Here is an 18774-nt window from a genome sequence, read left to right as displayed (position 1 = left end):
CAAAAAATAAATAAATGAATTAGCCAGGCATGGTTGTGCATGCCTGTGGTCCAAGCTATGCAGGAGGCTGAAGTGGGAGGATCACTTGGGCATGGGAGGCTGAGGCTGCAGTGAGCCATGATCACTCTACTGCACTCCAGCCTGGGTGATAGACCAAGCCTGTCTCAAAAAAAAAAAAAAAAAAAAAAAAAGGCTGGGCATGGTGGCACGCCTGTAATTCCAGCACTTTGGGAGGCCGAGGTGGGCAGATCACCTGAAGTCAGGAGTTCGAGACCAGCCTGGCCAACATGGTGAAACCCCATCTCTACTAAAAATACAAAAAATTAGCCTGGCATGGTGGCACATGCCTGTAATCCCAGCTACTCGGGAGGTAGAGGCAGGAGAATCACTTGAAACCAGAAGGTGGAAGTTGCACTGAGCGGAGATCGCACCATTGCACTCCAGCCTGGGTGACAGAGCGAGACTCTATTTAAAAAAAAAAAAGAGATTGCACACCTGTGACTGAGCACTAGACTAGGACCCTGAGGGTGCCCGAGGACTTGTTCTACTTTCTGTAATAATGACCTTAACTTTCTAACCCTGCACACTATCCCCATGGCAGGAACTGTGGAGATAAAGCTACAGCAGGACACAGCAGGACATTGTGAGGTCCCACCTTGCCCTGTCACATCCTCTGACAGAAGCTATGAATACATCCTGACATGGCGAAGGGTCATGACCAGTCTTTGTGGTCTACAATTTCAGAATCATGCAAATATGGCTTTGAACTTTAATATCAGTTTCCCAATCACCCACCTTGTCCAGTTCAGTGGTAGAGACGGTTTTTTTCCCCCACTGCATCCTGCCCCACTGGACTATATCAAAATCGTGGGGATGTGACATCTTCCGCCTTAAAACATATGCACGAGGTAGGAACCCACTACCTTGTTAGCCAGAATAAGGAAACTGAGTCCCAGAGAAGTGAAAAGACCCACCTGATGTCACAAAGGAGCCAGGGCCAGCATGTAGGTCTCAGGATTTCCAGCACAGAGTTCTTTCCCAGAGTGTTCTCAACTTTGACTCCAGGAGTCTAGTGGCACAGTCATGACATGGAAGCCACCAATAGCAACTTGCCCTGAAATAGCACATTTTTCCTTCAAAATTCATGGATAACTGGCATTTAAAATTGTAACCTATGGCTGGGCACAGTGGCTCATGCCTGTAATCCCAGCATTTTAATAGGCCAAGGCAGGTGGATCACCTGAGGTCAGGAGTTGGAGACCAGCCTGGCCAACATAGTGAAACCCCGTCTCTACCAAAAATACAACAAAGTAGCCAGGCATGGTGGCAGGCACCTGTAGTCCCAGCTACTTGGGAGGCTGAGGCAGGAGAATTGCTTGAACTTGGGAGGCAGAGGTTGCAGTGAGTGGAGATCATACCACTGCACTCCAGCCTGGGCAACAGAGCGAGACTCCATCTGAAAAAAGATATTTTTTAATTTTTTAAATAATAAAATTGTAGCCTATGAAGAACCTTGTCATTATTCACTCCCCAGTAAAATGGAAGCCCCAGGGCTTTGCATGGTGTCTACCTGTGGCTTCAGTCTCCTTTGGCACACACTCTGTGTCCCTGTGGGGTGTAGAAACCCCAGTGTGGAAAGCCATGCACAGTGCCACATGAAATGCCCAAGCAGAACCTCTCTGTGGAATCAGGCAGTCACTAGGCTGCTGACTTTGTCATCTTGAGGAGCACAAAAAGGCAGTCCTGTTTGAAAAGCCATTCGAGAAGCAATCGGAAGGTTATTAACAGAGTTCCTGCTATGGGCAGTGCGGGACGTCAGGGGCATAAACATGACTGTGACATGGCCCCTGCTTGTGAGGAGCCGGCAGACTAGTCAGGGATATAAGTTCTGAAGTCACAATCCACTTTCATGAGGAGAGACAGAGAAGCAAGGAAATAGACTTGAATGTGCAGGAACAGGGCACAGCACCTCTGCCTGTCTCAACAGGGAAGCACAGGAGGACAGGCCCTAGGAAGAGGGCTCTGGTGCATGGGGGCAGTGACAAGGAGCCACATGTCACATTTGAACATCCACACTTCGGTGATGAGTCTGCTTTAAGCCAGAGAAATGTTGGAGCTGAAACAGGCCTTCCAGAGTACTTGGGTTAACCTCTTCTTTTGCAGGTGTGGAACTCATGTGCTGAAGGTGATCCAGCTATTAAACCAGCATCACATGGCTTGCTGGGTGAACAACACAAAGAAGAAGAAGACTAACTCGTCTCTGTGCAAGTGCCATGGGGCTAGGATCTGCATTTCCAGCCCCTAGCCTTGTGCCAGACCTAAATAAGGAGCTCAGAGACCTTGAGTCACCACGCAACCTTCCTGGAGCCAAGTTCATCATAGTAACACTCAGCTCAGGGTTGCTAAGTGAATTCAACAGGTCCAAGTGGGTAAGCCTATAGCACAGGGCCTGCATTTAGGAAGTGCTCATAATTGGGAGCTATTATTGTTTTTGCTTTTGCTGTGAGTAGATGTTTGCTGGATGATCTCACACTGATTATATTAAACCCCACTGAAAAATCTTTTGCTGATCTCTGGCATTTATTACAAGAGCAGCGGTTTCAAACATCAGGGTCCTGGTTGAAAAGTGAATTTTAGGCCGTGTGCAGTGGCTCATGCCTGTAATCCCAGCACTTTGGGAGCCTGAGGCAAGAGGATCACTTAAGGTCAGTAGTTTAAGACCAGCCTGGCCAACATGGTGAAACCCCATCTCTACTAAAAATACAAAAAATTAGCCAGGCGTGATGGCGTGCGCATGTAGGCTCAGCTACTTGGGAGCCTGAGGTGGGAGAATCACTTGAACCCAGGAGGTGGAGGTTGCAGTGAGCTGATATCGTGCCATTGCACTCCAGCCTGGGCGACAGAGTGAGATTGTCTAAAAAAAAAAAAAAAAAAAAAAAGTGGATTTTAAGGCCCAGCACCTCCCAGTTATGATTCATTCGGTTTTTTTTTTTTTTTTTTTTTTTAAAACAGATAGCTCTGGTGGTTCAGGGACCACTTGGAGAAAGTCTGCCTTAGAGAGCTGGCAGCCCTTATATCACTGGGTGTGCTGAACACCATTCATCAGTGTTCTCCTACTTCATTTGATTTTTTTTTTAAATAAAATAAGGCATACTGCATATGCTTTTAGAAAAACAATTGCAAGAGTACAGAAGCTTTTAAAGAAGAAGGAAACTCTCTGATCTTATCTATTCCTTGCTTACTCCACAGTCCCACTCCCCAGAGGTAATCATTGTTAACTGTGGTTTTAGATTTTCTTAACTGTGGTTTGGATTTGGATTTTCATTGTCTATGCTTATAGAAGCATATCTATTGATATACGTCTTTCCTCCAAATGCTCTCTTTGTAAAAAACACAAATAGGATCATATGATAGAGCAGGGATTGGAAAATGTTTTCTGTAAACAGACAAATAGTGAATATTTTTGGCTTTTGGGGCCATATGGTCACTGTCCTTACTACTGAACACTCCACTGTAGATGGAAGGCAGCCACAGACAATTTGCAAATGAAAAGATGTTGGCTATGTTCCAATAAAATTTTATTTACAAAACAGGCAGCAGGCTGGATTTGGCCCACAAGTCATAGTTTACCACTATAGAGTACTACAATTTTCTCTCCTCACTTATATATTTTGAACATCTTTTCCATATCAGTCCATGCAGTGATTTCACTCTTTAAGTGCTGTGGGTATTCAGCCATTCCTCTGTGGGGCAGTTAGGTACTTTTCCAGATTTTGCTATTACAAACAAAGCTGCTGTATACTATGTGTTTGGTTGACTGTTCTGCAGAATGAATTCTTAGAATTGCTGAGTCAAAGATTAAGTATGAATTTAAATTTTTGATAGATATTGCCAAATTGCTCTCAGACTTCTTTTTAAGTTCAGATTGCCACATAACCTTGTGATTCTCATTGCTTAACCTTATTCCTGGCAAGTATTTCCTTAATTTAAAGGTTTTGTAATAATCGGGGAAAGATCTCAAAGATTGACAGAGGTAGCAATGAACTATATAGCAATTGATTCAAATTCATAACTCATAAAAACTTTTCCACCATGGCAATTTGCACAACATTCTTATTAATGCAAAAGTAAATTCCTTTCTGCCTTGAGACTCCCAGGAAGCAGTAGGAGCAGCTTTTTCTAAATGTAAAGAATGTCGTGTGCAAAAGCACAAGTTAGGCCCTTGTAGAGCAAATATGCTTATCAGATTGAACATAATTGCCATCAGAGCAGCAGCACGTGTAGGCCTGGGCTCAGTGGTGAGTGATTTGGGTTCTCATTCAGACCCTTTACATAACCAGGCCAAGGCATCAAGTTTCCTTACCTGGGAAAAAAAAATGCATTGATCACACTAAGAGTTGTTGAGATCACAACTATAAACAACCAGCCTTCACCGAACACCCACTATGACATGGACAGTGGGCAAGCTCCTTCACATATGTTCCTGCCAATCCTGTGACGCAGATGGGAAAACTAAAGCCCAGACATGTTAAGTACCCACTAATAATGATTGTGAAGGCAGACAAATAACATAAAGTTAGTAGGAAAATCCCTGGTCTCAAGGTCAGATGACCTGGGTCTAAGTCCTGCTTCAGCCACTTACTGACTTTGGATAAATTTAAGTGACTTTGGCTAAATTACTTAGGTTCTCTGCATCTTTTTCTTATTAAAAAAAAAAAAAAAAAGAGGCTGGGTGTGGTAGCTCACACCTGTAAACCCTGTAAACCCTGTAAACCCAGCACTTTGAGAGGCTGAGGTGGGAGGATCACTTGAGTCCAGGAGTTTGAGGTTGGAGACCAGCCTGGGCAATATAGTAAGACCCCATCTCTACAAAACAATTTAAAATTTAGCCAGGCATGGTGGCACATGCCTGTAGTCCTAGCTATCTTCAGGAGGCTGAGGTGGGAGGATCACTTGAGCCCAGGAGTTCAAGGCTGCAATGAGCTATGATTATACCACTGCACTCCAGCCTGGGCAACAGAGCAAGACCCTAACTAATAAATAAATAAGAAGAGCTTATTTCTCTCTGTGTTAAATGAGATGTGTCAAAATACCTGGCACTCTCACGGTTATTTCCTTTACTCCATGGTAAGACTGCACTTTCTTACCACCTTGAGGTCAGGCATGGTCATTCGGCTTGCTCTAGCCAATGAAATGTCTGTGATGTGCATCACTTCTGGGCAGAAGCACCTAATTACCAGTGCAAGACTCCACCGCTTTCTTCCTCCGAGAGGCTGATCAACATGAGAAAGCACGTGTTAACACGGAGGCGTGATGCTAAGCTATCATAGGGGAACAGCTGCCCACAAGCAGAGCCGACTTCATGTGAGTGAGGAATCAACTTTTGTTTCCTTAAGCCATTGAGATTTGGGGGGATCGCCGTGCATAATAACCAAGCCCATCCTACTGTCAGGGTGACCTCATCTGTCTTGCTCAACACTGTATCCCCAGTGTCTAAAACAGTGCCTGGCAAACTCAAATCTCAAGAAATGTTCCTAAGAGGGCTGTTGCAGGAATTAAGATTTCTTTTGGCTTTAGTACCCAGATAACTTTTATCTAGCATGGATGATGAAAAAGAGAACTTTCCAAACAAAGCTTCTCTTTGAGAGTTATGTGTTGTGTCCCACAAAAATTCATGTTGAAGTCCTAATCCCCAGCACCTCAGAATGTGAGGTGTTTGCGACCCTCTTTTTTTGTTTTTTTTGTTTTTTTGAAATGGAGTCTCGCTGTTGTCACCCAGGCTGGAGTGCAATGGCGATATCTCGGCTCACTGCAACCTCCACCTCCTGGGTTCAAGCGATTCTCTTGCCTCAGTCTCCCAAGTAGCTGGGATTACCGGTGCCAGCCACATGCCTGGCTAATTTTTTTGTATTTTTAGTAGAAACAGGGTTTTACCATGTTGGTCAGGGTGGTCTGGAACTCCTGACCTCAGGTGATCTGCCTATCTCAGCCTCCCAAAGTGCTGGGATAACAGGCGTGAACCACCGCACCCAGCCTGTGACCCTCTTTTGGAAAACGAATTTCTTGTCTTTAAGGATGCTGAATATAGGTCCCCAATCTCTTCTGCCTTGTAGGGTTTCTGCTGAAAAGTTCAGTTAGCCTGATGAGGTTCCCTTTGTAGGCAACCTTCCCCTTCTCTCTAGCTGCCTTTTATATTTTTTCTTTCATGTCAACCTTGGAGAATCTGAGAACTTGGAGAATCTGAGGACTGTGTTTTGGGGATGGTCTTGTATAGTATCTCACAAGGATTCTTTGCATTTCCTGAGTTTGAATGTTGGCTTCTCTAGGGAGGTTGGGGAAATTTTTGTAGACGATATCCTCAAATGTTTTCCAAGTTGCTTCCTTTCTCACCCTCTCTTTCAGGGATGCCAATGAGTCATAGATTTGGTCTCTTTACAAAATCTCATATTTCTCAGAGGTTTTGTTCATTCCTTTTTTTTTTTTTTTGAGATGGAGTCTCGCTCTGTCGCCCAGGCTGGAGTGCAGTGGTGTGATCTCGGCTCACTGCAACCTCTGCCTCCCGGGTTCAAGCGATTCTCCTGCTTCAGCCTCCTGAGTAGCTGGGACTACAGGCGCACACCACCACATCCAGCTAATTTTTGTATTTTTAGTAGAGATGGGGTTTCACCATGTTGGCCAGGATGGTCTTGATCTCTTGACCTCGTGATCTGCCCACCTCAGCCTCCCAAAGTGCTGGGATTACAGGCGTGGGCCACCGTGCCCGGCTGTTCATTCGTTTTTATTTTTTTCATTTTTGTCTGACTGAGTGAATTTGGAGAACCAGTCTTCAGGCTCTGAGATTCTTTCCTCAGCTTGGTCTATTCTGCTATTAATACTTGCAATTGTATTATGAAATTCTTTTTTTAAAAATTTTTTATTTCCATAGGTTATTGGGGAACAGGTGGTGTTTGGTTACATGAGTAAGTTCTTAAGTGGTGATTTGTGAGATTTTGGTGCACCCATCGCCCGAGCAGTGTACACTGCACCCAATTTGTTGTCTTTTATCCCTCGACCCCCTCCCACTCCTTACTCCCTGAGTTCCCAAAGTCCATTGTGTCATTCTTATGCTTTTGCATCCTCATAGCTTAGCTCCCACTTACGAGTGAGAACATACAATGTTTGGTTTGGAAAACGAATTTCTTACCCCAACAAAAATACATCACTTAGATATTACACATTACAATGACTGAGGCATTGTTTAAAAATACAAGCACTTATAAAAGGAATAAGAATGTGACCCTTGTTTGGAAACAGTGTCATTGCAGATGTAATTAGTTAAGATAAGCTCACACCTGTAATCCCAGCACTTTGGGAGGCCAAGGTGGGTGGATAACCTGAGCCCAGGAGTTCAAGACCAGCCTGGCAAATATGGTGAAACCCCGTATCTACTAAAAATTAAAAAATTAGCAAGGCATGATGGCAGGTGCCTGTAATCCCAGCTACTTGGGAGGCTGAGACAGGAGAATCGCTTGAATCCGGGAGGTGGACGTTGCAGTGAGCTGAGATTGCACCACTGCACACCAGCCTGGGCCACAGAGTAAGATGCTGTCTCAAAAAATAAATAAATAAATAAATTTTAAAAAATAAAATAAAAATAAAATAAAATAGATAAGGTCATGCTGGAGTAGGATGGACCCCTAATCCAGTATTTCTGGTGTCCTTATAAAAAAGGGAAATTTAGACACAAACAAGCACACAGTGAAATACCATGTGAAGACTGGAGTTCTGCTGCCACAATCCAGGAACCACCAGAAGGTAGGAGAGGCCTGGAACAGACTCTTCCCCAGTCCCTTCAGAGGGAATACGGCCCTGTCAGCACCTTGATCTCTGACTTCTAGCCTTCAGAACTATGAGACAATACATTTCTGTTGTTTAATGCATTGTTTGCCACTTTGTTATGGCAGCACTAGCAAACAAATACACGAGTATTATACATTTCCTTGCTTTAACAGAGGAGTGACAGCTTTCTGCAGAGGATCTTGCACAGAACTATTGCTAATATTTCCTCCTGTACTATTCCATCCTCTTTCCTTTTCATAATGTGGGTAATTCCTATCTAGGAGGCCAATACATGTGAGGTCTCTCACATTGTATAATCATCATTAGAAAACTGATTTCTTACCCCTACAAAATTGAATCATTTTATAAATCACATATTACAATGACTGAGACATCATTTAAAAATAGAAGCACTTACAAAAGAAATAAGAAAAACGTTATTTAAATCCAGGCCAGGCATGGTGGTTCATGCCTGTAATCCCAGCACTTTGGGAGGCCAAGGCCGGCAGATCACTCAAGGTCAGGAGTTCGAGACCAGCCTGGCCAACATGGTGAAACCCCATCTATACTAAAAATACAAAAATTAGCCAGGCGTGGTGGCAGGCACCTGTAATCCCAGCTACTCAGGAAGCTGAGGCAGGAGAATTGCTTGAACCTGGGAGGCAGAGGTTGCAGTGAGCCAAGATTGCAACACTGCACTCCAGCCTGGGTGACAGAATGAAACTACATCTCAAAAAAAAAAAAAAAAAAATCCAAATGTGGACTGGGCGCGGTGGCTCACACAGTTTGGGAGGCTTAGGCAGGCAGATGGCTTAAGCCTAGGAGTTCAAGACCAGCCTGGGCCACATGGTGAAACCCCACTTCTATACAAAATAGCTGGGGGTGGTGGCACGTGTCTGTAGTCCCAGCTTTTCAGGAGGCTGAAGCAGGAGAATTGACTGAGCAGAGGAGGTTGAGGCTGCAGTGAGCTGCAATCATGCCACTGTACCCCAACCCAGCTAACACAATGAGTCTCAAAAAAAAAAAATTTGAATGTCGGTGACAAGATGCATAGATCTGTTTTTCCCTGCTTCTCCATGCTAAGCACGCTATAAACCCTGAAAATGGTAAGAGAGATGACCAAAGAACTCTGAAAGGTGGTAAGAGGGCAAACTGGTTTGGGAACCTAGGATCAGAGGCACAGCACACAGTAAGGCACACACATCCTGTCACCCAGCCTCCTGACTTAGCAAAAGGCTCATTTCTCTCCTGGATCAAACAGGGTTTGTTCTGGTGAGGCTGACACCACTGGCAAGGGAGATCAACTGGGAGCCCAGCCAGAATCAGGCAACCAGGGGAGGGACTCTCCTCCCTGCAAGCCCTGAGACATCTTTTCCACCAAGAGCTACAGAGGCAGGTAGGTGGGCAGGCTGAGCTGAAGGAAAGACCGAGCTATAGCAAGTGGCCTAAAGCTTCAGGAAGCTTCTTAATTCCTGTGGCCCAAGACTCTCTCCCCAATTCAGACACTAGGGCAACAGGGGTGGGGGACCAGTTGGGGGACACCCCCTTCCACCACTAAGAGACAACAATGAGCCCCTTCAGGCAGCACCAGCAGGAATAAACAGGAGCCCAGCAGCACTGGATAAACCACGCAGACCAAGATAACACTGCAAAGCTGCTGAAAATTAAACCACCACTGGAACCACAGACCACAACTGTAGACCAAGATCATGTGCCAAAGCTAAACAGGGTGCTGTCTGCTAAAACGAAAGATTTAAATAGGACCTACAGTCTCCCAACCTAATAGACAAAATGTCTCCAATATTATTGACAACCACCCATCATACTAAGAACCAAGAAAATCACAATTCATATGAGAAAGGGCAATCAACAGATGCCAGCACTGAGGTGAATCCTGATATGGATTTTAAAGCAACTGTCTTAAAAGTGCACTGTCAATTCGAAATTCGGTAGAAACAAATTAAAAAATAGAAAATCCCCGGCCAGGCATGGTGGCTCATACCTGTAATCCCAGCAATTTGGGAAGCCGAGGCGGGCAGATCACCTGAGGTTGAGAGTTCGAGACCAGCCTGACCAACATGGAGAAACCCCGTCTCTACTAAAAATACAAAATTAGCCACGCATGGTGGCGCAAGCCTGTAATCTCAGCTACTCGGGAGGCTGAGGCAGGAGAATCGCTTGAACACTGGAGGTGGAAGTTGCAGTGAGCCGATATCACACCACTGCACTCCAGCCTGGGCAACAAGAGCAAAACTCCGTCTCTAAATAAATAAATAAATAGAAAACCCCCCAAAATGGAAGTTAGGTGACAGAGGATAGAATCAATGAACATAAGGACATAACAGAACTCAGCCAGGTGAAAAACAAAAAGAACAGAAGCTTCTGACCCAAGGGACAATAACAAAAGATCTAACATTCATATCAGAGTCCCAGAAATAGAGAAGAAAGTAGGACAGAAAGAGTATTTGAAGCAGGGTGTGGTGGCCCATGCCTGTAATCCCAGCACTTTGGGAGGCCTAGTCGGGCTGATCACCTGAGGTCAGGAGTTCAAGACCAGCCTGGCCAACATGGCGAAACCCCATCTCTACTAAAAATACAAAGATGAGCCAGATGTGATAGTACATGTCTGTAATCCCAGCTACTCAGGAGGCTGAGGTGGGAGGATCACTTGAACCCAGAGGACCAGGCTGCAGTGAGCCGAGATTGCGCCATTGCACTCCAGCCTGGATGACAGAGTAAGACTCTGTCTCAAAACAAAAAAAACAGTATTTGAAGAAGTGGCTAAAAATCCCCCAAATTTGGTGAAAGATACAAACCTACAGATCCAAGATGATAAGCAAATCTCACAGGATAAAGTACTAACATATCCATAATTACCTAAAAAGCCCCTGAAGGGCTGCCCTGGCCAAGGAACCTCAAATCTTCAGTTTCTCAGAGATCACAGCTGGGGTCATAAGCTTATAGTTGGGATCTTCCTTATAGGTTGTCATAGGTAGCTTTGTCAAACAAAACTAGGTTATTGAGCTTGTCCCGAACTTTGCCTTTGGACTACTTCTTTTCAGCCTTGGCCCCATATCTGTTCACTGGGTCTTTGTCTTTCTTGGTTGACTTTCTGGCATCTTTCTTCTTCTTGTGGTCTTTGGGAGGCATTGCAAAGCTCCAAGTGCAGTGGCGACCTCTGCAGCTTTACTGAGATGTCAGACTAAAAGGAAGCACTGCTCAGGAAAGGGCCAGAAGCCTCCCGCTGCTGTGAGCACTTCTGGGGCAAAGGAGGCAGTGTGGATTAAAAAATAAAAATTAAAAAAAAGACACCTTTATGCTGCTTATAAGAAACTCACTTCAAATTCAACATAAATAGGTTGAAAGTAAAAGAATAGAACAAAATATACCATGCAAATATTAGTTATTTTTTTAAAAATGTGGGAGTAGCTATATTAATATCTGATAAAGTAGACTTCAGAGCAAAGAAAATTACTAGTGACAAACAGGGACATACATAATAACAGAAAGTTCAATCCACCAGAATACATAGGATCCTAAAATGTACTCACCAAACAACAGAGCCTCAAAATACATTAAACAAAAACTGATAGAGCTAAAAGTTCAAAGGCCTTTATGGTTATAATCAGGGAATTCAATACCTCCATTTCAGTAACTGATAGAACTACTAGAGAGAAAATCAGCAAGGGTATAGAAGATCAGAACAATACATAAACCAACAGGATCTCACTGACATAAACAGAACACTCCACCCAACAATAACAAAACACATGCACCCATGAAACACTCTGGACAGACCATCAAACAACCTCAATAAAAGAATCAAAATGATAGCATGTTCTCTGACCACAATGGAGCCAAACTAGAAATTAGTAACAGAAACACATTAGGAGATGTCTAAACACATGACTAGAATTGATCTATAGATTTAATGCAATGCCTACTAAAATCCCAGTACGATTTTTTACAGGCATAGACAATAGACGTAGCCAAAACTTATTCTAAAATACATATGAAGATGCACAGGCCCTAGTTATACAATCTTGACAAAGAAGAATAAAGTGGGAAGAATCTATTTGATTTTAAGGCTTACCATGTAACTATAGTCATCAAGAGAGTGTGGTATCGGCAGACGGTCAGACATACGGATCAATGGAACGGAACAGAGGACCCTGAAATAGGCCCACACAAATATGCTCAATGGATATTTGACAAGCGTGCAAAACAATTCAATGGAAGAATAAGCTTTCAAAGAAATGGCGTTGGAGCAACCAGACATCCATAGGAAAAAATGAACCCATACCGAAACCATAAACCTTATATAAAAATAAACACAAAATGAATCATAGGCTTAAATGTAAGCTATAAAACTTTTAGAGAAAAACACAGGAGAAAATATTGTGATCTAGGGCTAGGAAAAGTTCTAACTTGATACCTAAAGAATGACCATAAAAGGAAAATGTAGTAAGTTGGTCTTTTTAAAAATTAAAAGATTTTGCTCTGTGAAAGAGTATGTGAAAAAAATGAAAGAACAAGTTGCCAACCGGGAAAAAAAATGTTTGCAAACCAAATATCTGAACTCTGAAGGCCTCCAAACCTTAACAGTTAAAAATGAAACTAAACAATTTTAAAATGAGTAAATGACATGAACAGACATTTCACCAAACAGGATATACAGGTGGCAAACAAGCACATGAAAAGATGTTTAACATCATTAACTATTAGAGAAATGCAAATTAAAACTACCATGAGATACTATTACACACCCAACAGAATGGCTAAAATAAAATATAGTAGGCCAGGCAGGGCAGCTCACGCTTATAATTCCAGCAGCACTTTGGAAGGCCGAGGCGGGCAGGTCACTTGAGCCCAGGAGTTCAAGACCAGCCTGGGCAACATGGTGAAACCTCATCTCTACAAAAATTAGCTGGGCATTATGGCACACAACTGTATTCCCAGCTACTTGGGAAACTGAGGCAGGAGGACTGCTCGAGCCTGGGAGGTGGAGGTTGCAGTAAGCCAAGATTGTGCCACTGCATTCCAGCCTGGGTGACAGTGAGACCCTATCTCAAAAAAAAAAAAAAAAAAGGCAAACCAAATGCTGGCAAGGATATGGAAAAATTGAATCACTCCGACATTGCTGTTGGGAATGTAAAATGGGACCATAACTCTAGAAAATTTGGTACCTTCTAATAAAACATGCATCTATCATGTGACTCAGCAATTATACTGCTAGAGATCTGAGAGAAATGAAAATGTTTTATGTTGACGTGAAAACATGTACAAATATGTTCATTGCAGCTGTAATAGCCAAACACTGGATCAGCCTAGATGTCCTTCAACAGGTAAAACAAATGTATATCATGGAAAGTACTCAGCAATAAAAAGGAATGAATAAAAAGAATGAAAGATTGATATATGTGGCAACTTGAAGGAATACCAGGGAATTACACTGAGTGAAAAGCCAATCCCGAAAGGTTACATACTGTATGATTCCATTTATATAATATTCTTGAAATGACAAAATCATAGAAAAATGAAGGACAGATTAGTGGTTGCCAGGGGTTAGGGATGGTGGTGTAGAGAAGACAGGAGGGAGGTGGGTGTGATTATAAAAGAGCAACACAAGAGATCTTGTGGTGTTGAAACTGTTCAATATCTTATAGGATACATAAACTTACATAGGTGATTACACTATAGAATTATAAATTATATAGAATACATCATACAAATATTCATTAATACAAGTGAAACTAGGAAGTCTGAATATGATTGGTGGATTTGGAGTCTGTATATGATTGGTGGATTATATCAAAGTCAATGTCCTGGTTGTTAACTATAGTTTTACAAAATCTTACTTTTAGGAGAAACAGGGTAAGGTATACAGAATTATTTGAATTATCTCTGAATTATTTTTTTAGAACTACATGTGAATCTATATTCATCTCAATAAAATTTTCATTAAAAAAAATCTGAATGGTCTGGGCACAGTGGCTCACGCCTCTAATCCCAGCACTTTGGGAGGCCGAGGTGGGTGGACCACTTGAGGACAAGAGTTCGAGACCAGCCTGGCCAACGTGGTGAACCCCGTCTCTACTAAAAATACAAAAATTAGTCGGGCATTGTGGTGCATGCCTGTACTCCCAGCTACTTGGGAGGCTGAGGTAGGAGAATCACTTGAACCCAGGAGGCAGAGGTTGAAGTGGGCCGAGATCACACCACTGCACTCCAGCCTGGGCGACAGTGAGACCCTGTTTCAAAAAAAAAAAAGAAAGAATCTGAATGTATACTACATGCCATTACATGAATAATGTCTGTTTCACAGATGAAGGAACTGAAGTTGAGTGGTTGGTAACTGACTTAAGATTACAGAGCTAGTAAGAAGATGGGCTGGCATTCAAACTGGTTTGTTCAGCTGATAACTTAGAATATAATATAAATGACTTAAGGGTCCAATTAGTTGACTGAAGAAGTAAAAAAATAACTGTTAATATATAACTTCAAAGGGTGAGCAACATTGTGCTTTCTGCTAATGTGATATAAATTTAAAAGCTTTTGCTTTAGAATGGTATGCTAGGACTTATGTACTAGAGCATAGTATCAAGAGTACTATAAATATAAGCGATTTCTTTGTCTAATAATTATAAATTTGAATTATAAGACTATCAACAGAAAACAAACACCAAAAATACCCATACCTACTTAATGTTGGCTTCAGATTAAAATAAAAATATCCTAAGCCAAGTTTCAGCAAAATAATTTTATTTCCTAACATATGGTAACATATACATCCAATATGTGCTCCCCTTGCACATCCATTCACAAGTGACTTCCAAATGACAACTGCTTTGATATTTAAGCATGTGCTATAAGTTATCTTAGTTGAGATATGAAAAATGCTTTAGATGGATAACATTCTGAGTATATTAGATTAGTCACAGCAGAATTTACTTTAGTTACATGAGTTCTACAAATTTAAAGCTTTGAAAAGCTATTACTTTTACATCTAATACATCCAGATGAACACGATGCAGCAATATCAGCTTGTATTCCAGAGAAATCTCATTAGTTTTTCTGGTGATGGAACCACTTATCCACTGTATTCAGAGAAAAGAAAAACAAATTAGAATTCCTGTTAAGAATCAAAAGTACACCTAACATATAACAAAGACTAATATACTTCCTTTAATGAATCCTACTATGAATTACCTGAAAATTAACAGACATACATACAAAATTTCTCTACAGCAAATGCAGGTGTTTTCTTTTGGGCTTCCTTACACTTCATGCTAATTGTATAGTGTGATTTTCAACCTTTTTTTTTTTGAGACAGGGTCTCACTGTCTTGCCCAGATTGCAGTGCAGTGGCAGCAATCATGGCTCACTGCAACCTGCATCTTCCAGGTTCAAGCAATTCTCGTGCCTCACTCTCCCCAGCAGCTGGTGTTACAGACTTGTGCCACCACATCTAGCAAATTTTTGTATTTTTTTTTGTAGAGACGTGGTTTCTCCATGTTGGCCAGGCTGGTCTCGAACTCCTGGGCTCAAGTGATCCGCCCGCCTCAGCCTCCCAACGTGCTGAGATTACAGGTGTGAGCCATCACACCCAGACTTCAAACTTGTTTTTTTAAGTGGCAGAATCATTTTCTTACCAGAAAAATCTTACAGAGAATTCTGACATCTAAGGAGGAGAGAACTGTTTTCTGGGTGAAGCAGCCTGTGGCCAGGTGGGAATGTGGAGATCAGCCCACTCAGGGTCCCCTCCAGTGTCCAGCAGGCACCTCCATGGAACTCAGAGGGGCACTGTGGGTCATGGTTTGGAAACCACTGTGATACAGTGTGGCACTAAGGTGGTATGTAGCAGCTCATGTTCCTTCCCACGTACACTACAGAATTCTAAAAACGCTTCTCTTCTCACCCTTCTTCCCTCTCTTCCTGTGTATGTTAAAAATATGTACATGACTGGGTGCAGTGGCTCACGCCTGTAATCCTAGCACTTTGGGAGGACAAGGTAGGTGGATCGCCAGCCTGGGTGACATGGCGAAACCCGGCCTGATTAGTGTTCAAGACCAGCCTGGTTCGAGACCTGGTTTGACACCAGCTTGGGCAACATGGTGAAACTGTATCTCTACAAATTATAAAAAAATTAGACAGGTATGGTGGCACATGTCTGCAGTCCCAGCTATTTGGGAGGCTGAGATGGGAGAATCACTTTAACTTGGGGGGGTTATGGATACAGTGAGCTGTGATCGTGCCCCTGCACTCCAGCCTGGGTGACAGAGTGACAGCCTGGGTGACTCTGTGTCAAAAAAACAAAAAACAAGCCAGGTACAGAAAGACAAATACCACATGATCTCATTTATATGTGCAATATAAAAAAGGCGAATTCATAGAGGTAGAGAGTAGTAGAATGGTGGTTGCCAGGAGCTGAAGGATGGGGAAAGGGCAGGCGATGGTCAAAGGGTACCAAGTTTTAGTTAGACAGAAGGAATAAGCTTTAGTGATCTATTGCACAGGATGGTGACTGTAATGTCTATTTCAAAATTGCTAAGAGTAGATTTCAAATGTTTTTACCACATACCAAATAATGATTAAGTATGTGAGGTAATGATTTCTTAATTAGCCGGATTTAATCATTCCACATTGTAAACATATATCAAAACATCACACTGTACCCATAAATATATATAATTATCATTTGTCAACTAAAAATAAAAGTAACATAATTTTTCCATACATCTGTGTAATGTTTAATGAAATTTTACTGGAATAGAAATCTTACCGTCTGTTGGTACTGTGCAGGCAGATTCACAGGGTGGTGGTAACTAAAATAAAAAATATTAAAATCTATTAGTCTAATCTCATTTTTTAAAAAGCTAAAAAGGTATACTGACAAAAATTTAAGAGAATCTGAAGACTAACCCAAATTTTAGGATCTAAACATAATTTATAATATATAGGAACAATAGAAGGTTTGCTCTACTGCTGAGATGCTAACAAATTCAAGCCTCTTGGACAGTGCAGTGGCTCATGCCCATAATCCCAGCACTTTGGGAGGCTGAAGTGGGTGGATCACAAGGTCAGGAGTTCAAGACCAGCCTGGCCAAGATGGTGAAACCCCGTCTCTACCAAAAATAAAAGCTGGCCATGGTGGTGGGCGCCTGTAATCCCAGCTGCTCGGGAGGCTGAGGCAGAGAACCACTTGAACCTGGGAGGCGGGGGTTGCAGTAAGCTGAGATTGCGCCATTGCACTCCAGTCTGGGCAACAGAGCGAGACCTGTCTCAAAAAAAAAAAAATTCAAGCCTCTTGACTTTTTATGACATGCAGAATAATAAGAATGTTTTTTGAAATAATAAAAACTGATTTATGTATATATAACAATTTTATATATACACACATATTTATAAAATATGGGCAAAGTGTTCTCACTGAAAAATTATAATAGTTAACCACTGGCTTTTCCCTTACAATTTTTCTTATTTATCTCAACTTTGTCGGGATTCATATATAAATAAAGATAAATCTAAATGTACTGGTTTCATCATTAAATTGTCCTTTTTTCCTTGTTCTACCCCATTTACAAGGCAGTAAAAAAGTCAGACCTCATTTTCTTTTGTTTTTCTTATTTAATATTATAAATGAAAATAATTTAAGATGATCTCGTTCAATCTTTTGGTTAATCCAAACCAAATAATTAAAAATAGTACAAAAGCAAAATTATTGCTTTGACGGGTACTTTTACTACCGCACATGAAAGCCTTTCTTAGATTATAAATCTTTCCTGCAATGGTACCTAAAACTTGATACCTTCCTCAGTCCTTGCTAGAACCAAGTCAAGTAAATTCCCATTGATTCTTTTGTGGAAATGGCTTATGATGGGTCACAGGCACACAGGTTACTTGGTACATTCTGGAACCATTTTGATTTTTACAAATCTTACTACCATGCTATCTGTCCAACTTATGATTGATTAGAATCACTCCCTCAGCTTCTCCCTCAGTCAAATGGCCACTTGTATGTGTTCATGGTTTCTAATTTCAAGACTCCACACAGTAACATGCATACAAAAGGCACTCAAGTATTGTCGAAACAAGTACTTCCTCTCCCCATTTAGCATCATAGTTTTTAGCAAACAGGTTTGTTTTTTTTTTAAGGGAACTTTTACATACAGCATCCACAATGGCTCTGGCAGCATCAGGATCACACTTGAAGGGGCTCTCAGACACAGTTGTATTCATGCTATTAAATAAAACAAAAGTAGTCATAAGACAAAATAACAAAAATTATCTCTTAAGAGTTAAAAAATGAGTTGAAAGTGGTTGACTAGGTGATATTCAAGTTTACTTTAGTCGAAAGCTTTTTCACCTATATTTAACATTCTAATTATGTATTTTGGCAAGGCATAGCTATTCTTGTGATCAATTTTATTCAAATATCTTAACAAGTTCGGATTTAAGAAACTGAGATTGGGCCAGGTGTGGTGGCTCACGCCTGTAATTCCAGCACTTTGGGAGGCTGAGGCAGGCGGATCATGAGGTCAAGAGATCGAGACCATCCTAGCCAACATGGTGAAACCCCATCTCTACTAAAAATACAAAAATTAGCTGGGCGTGGTGGCGCATGCCTGTAGTCCCAGCTACTCAGGAGGCTGAGGCAGGAGAATCGCTTGAATCTGGAAGGTGGAGATTGCAGTCAGCTGAGATCGCGCCACTGCACTCCAGCCTGGTGACAGAGCAAGACTGCATTGCAATAAGGAGGAGACGAGAGGAGAGGAGAGGAGGGGAGGGGAGGGGAGAGGAGGGGAGGGGAGGAGAGGAGGAAAGAAACTGAGATTGAATGCTTTGTAATTCTCACTGAAATAGCTAAGAAATGTGAATTAAAATGAGAAACATATCTTTCTTAATTGGAAAAAATAATGAAACAAAAAAAACCCCAGTTCCTGTAGTGTTGGTGAG

The 18774-nt window shown here is 42.0% G+C and overlaps 1 protein-coding gene across 1 annotated transcript in view; it reads right to left on the bottom strand.

The window, feature by feature from the left end:
* Window positions 1-14563: 14563 nt before the first annotated feature.
* PPA1 (inorganic pyrophosphatase 1) overlaps window positions 14564-18774 on the bottom strand; it is a 30119-nt gene continuing 25908 nt past the window's right edge. Inside the window, exons 9-11 of the mRNA XM_054436960.2 lie at window positions 17989-18058; window positions 16601-16643; window positions 14564-14915 (exon numbers count right to left, since the gene is read on the bottom strand). Coding sequence (XP_054292935.1) covers window positions 14884-14915; window positions 16601-16643; window positions 17989-18058 — 145 coding nt within the window. The 3' untranslated portion in view covers window positions 14564-14883. The remainder of the gene's footprint in view (window positions 14916-16600; window positions 16644-17988; window positions 18059-18774) is intronic.

This window comes from Pongo pygmaeus, chromosome 8, assembly GCF_028885625.2.
Source record: "Pongo pygmaeus isolate AG05252 chromosome 8, NHGRI_mPonPyg2-v2.0_pri, whole genome shotgun sequence".
Classification (NCBI taxonomy): domain Eukaryota; kingdom Metazoa; phylum Chordata; class Mammalia; order Primates; family Hominidae; genus Pongo; species Pongo pygmaeus.
The sequence above is the reverse complement of the archived record's forward strand: the minus strand, read 5'-3'. Positions and strand labels throughout refer to the sequence as shown.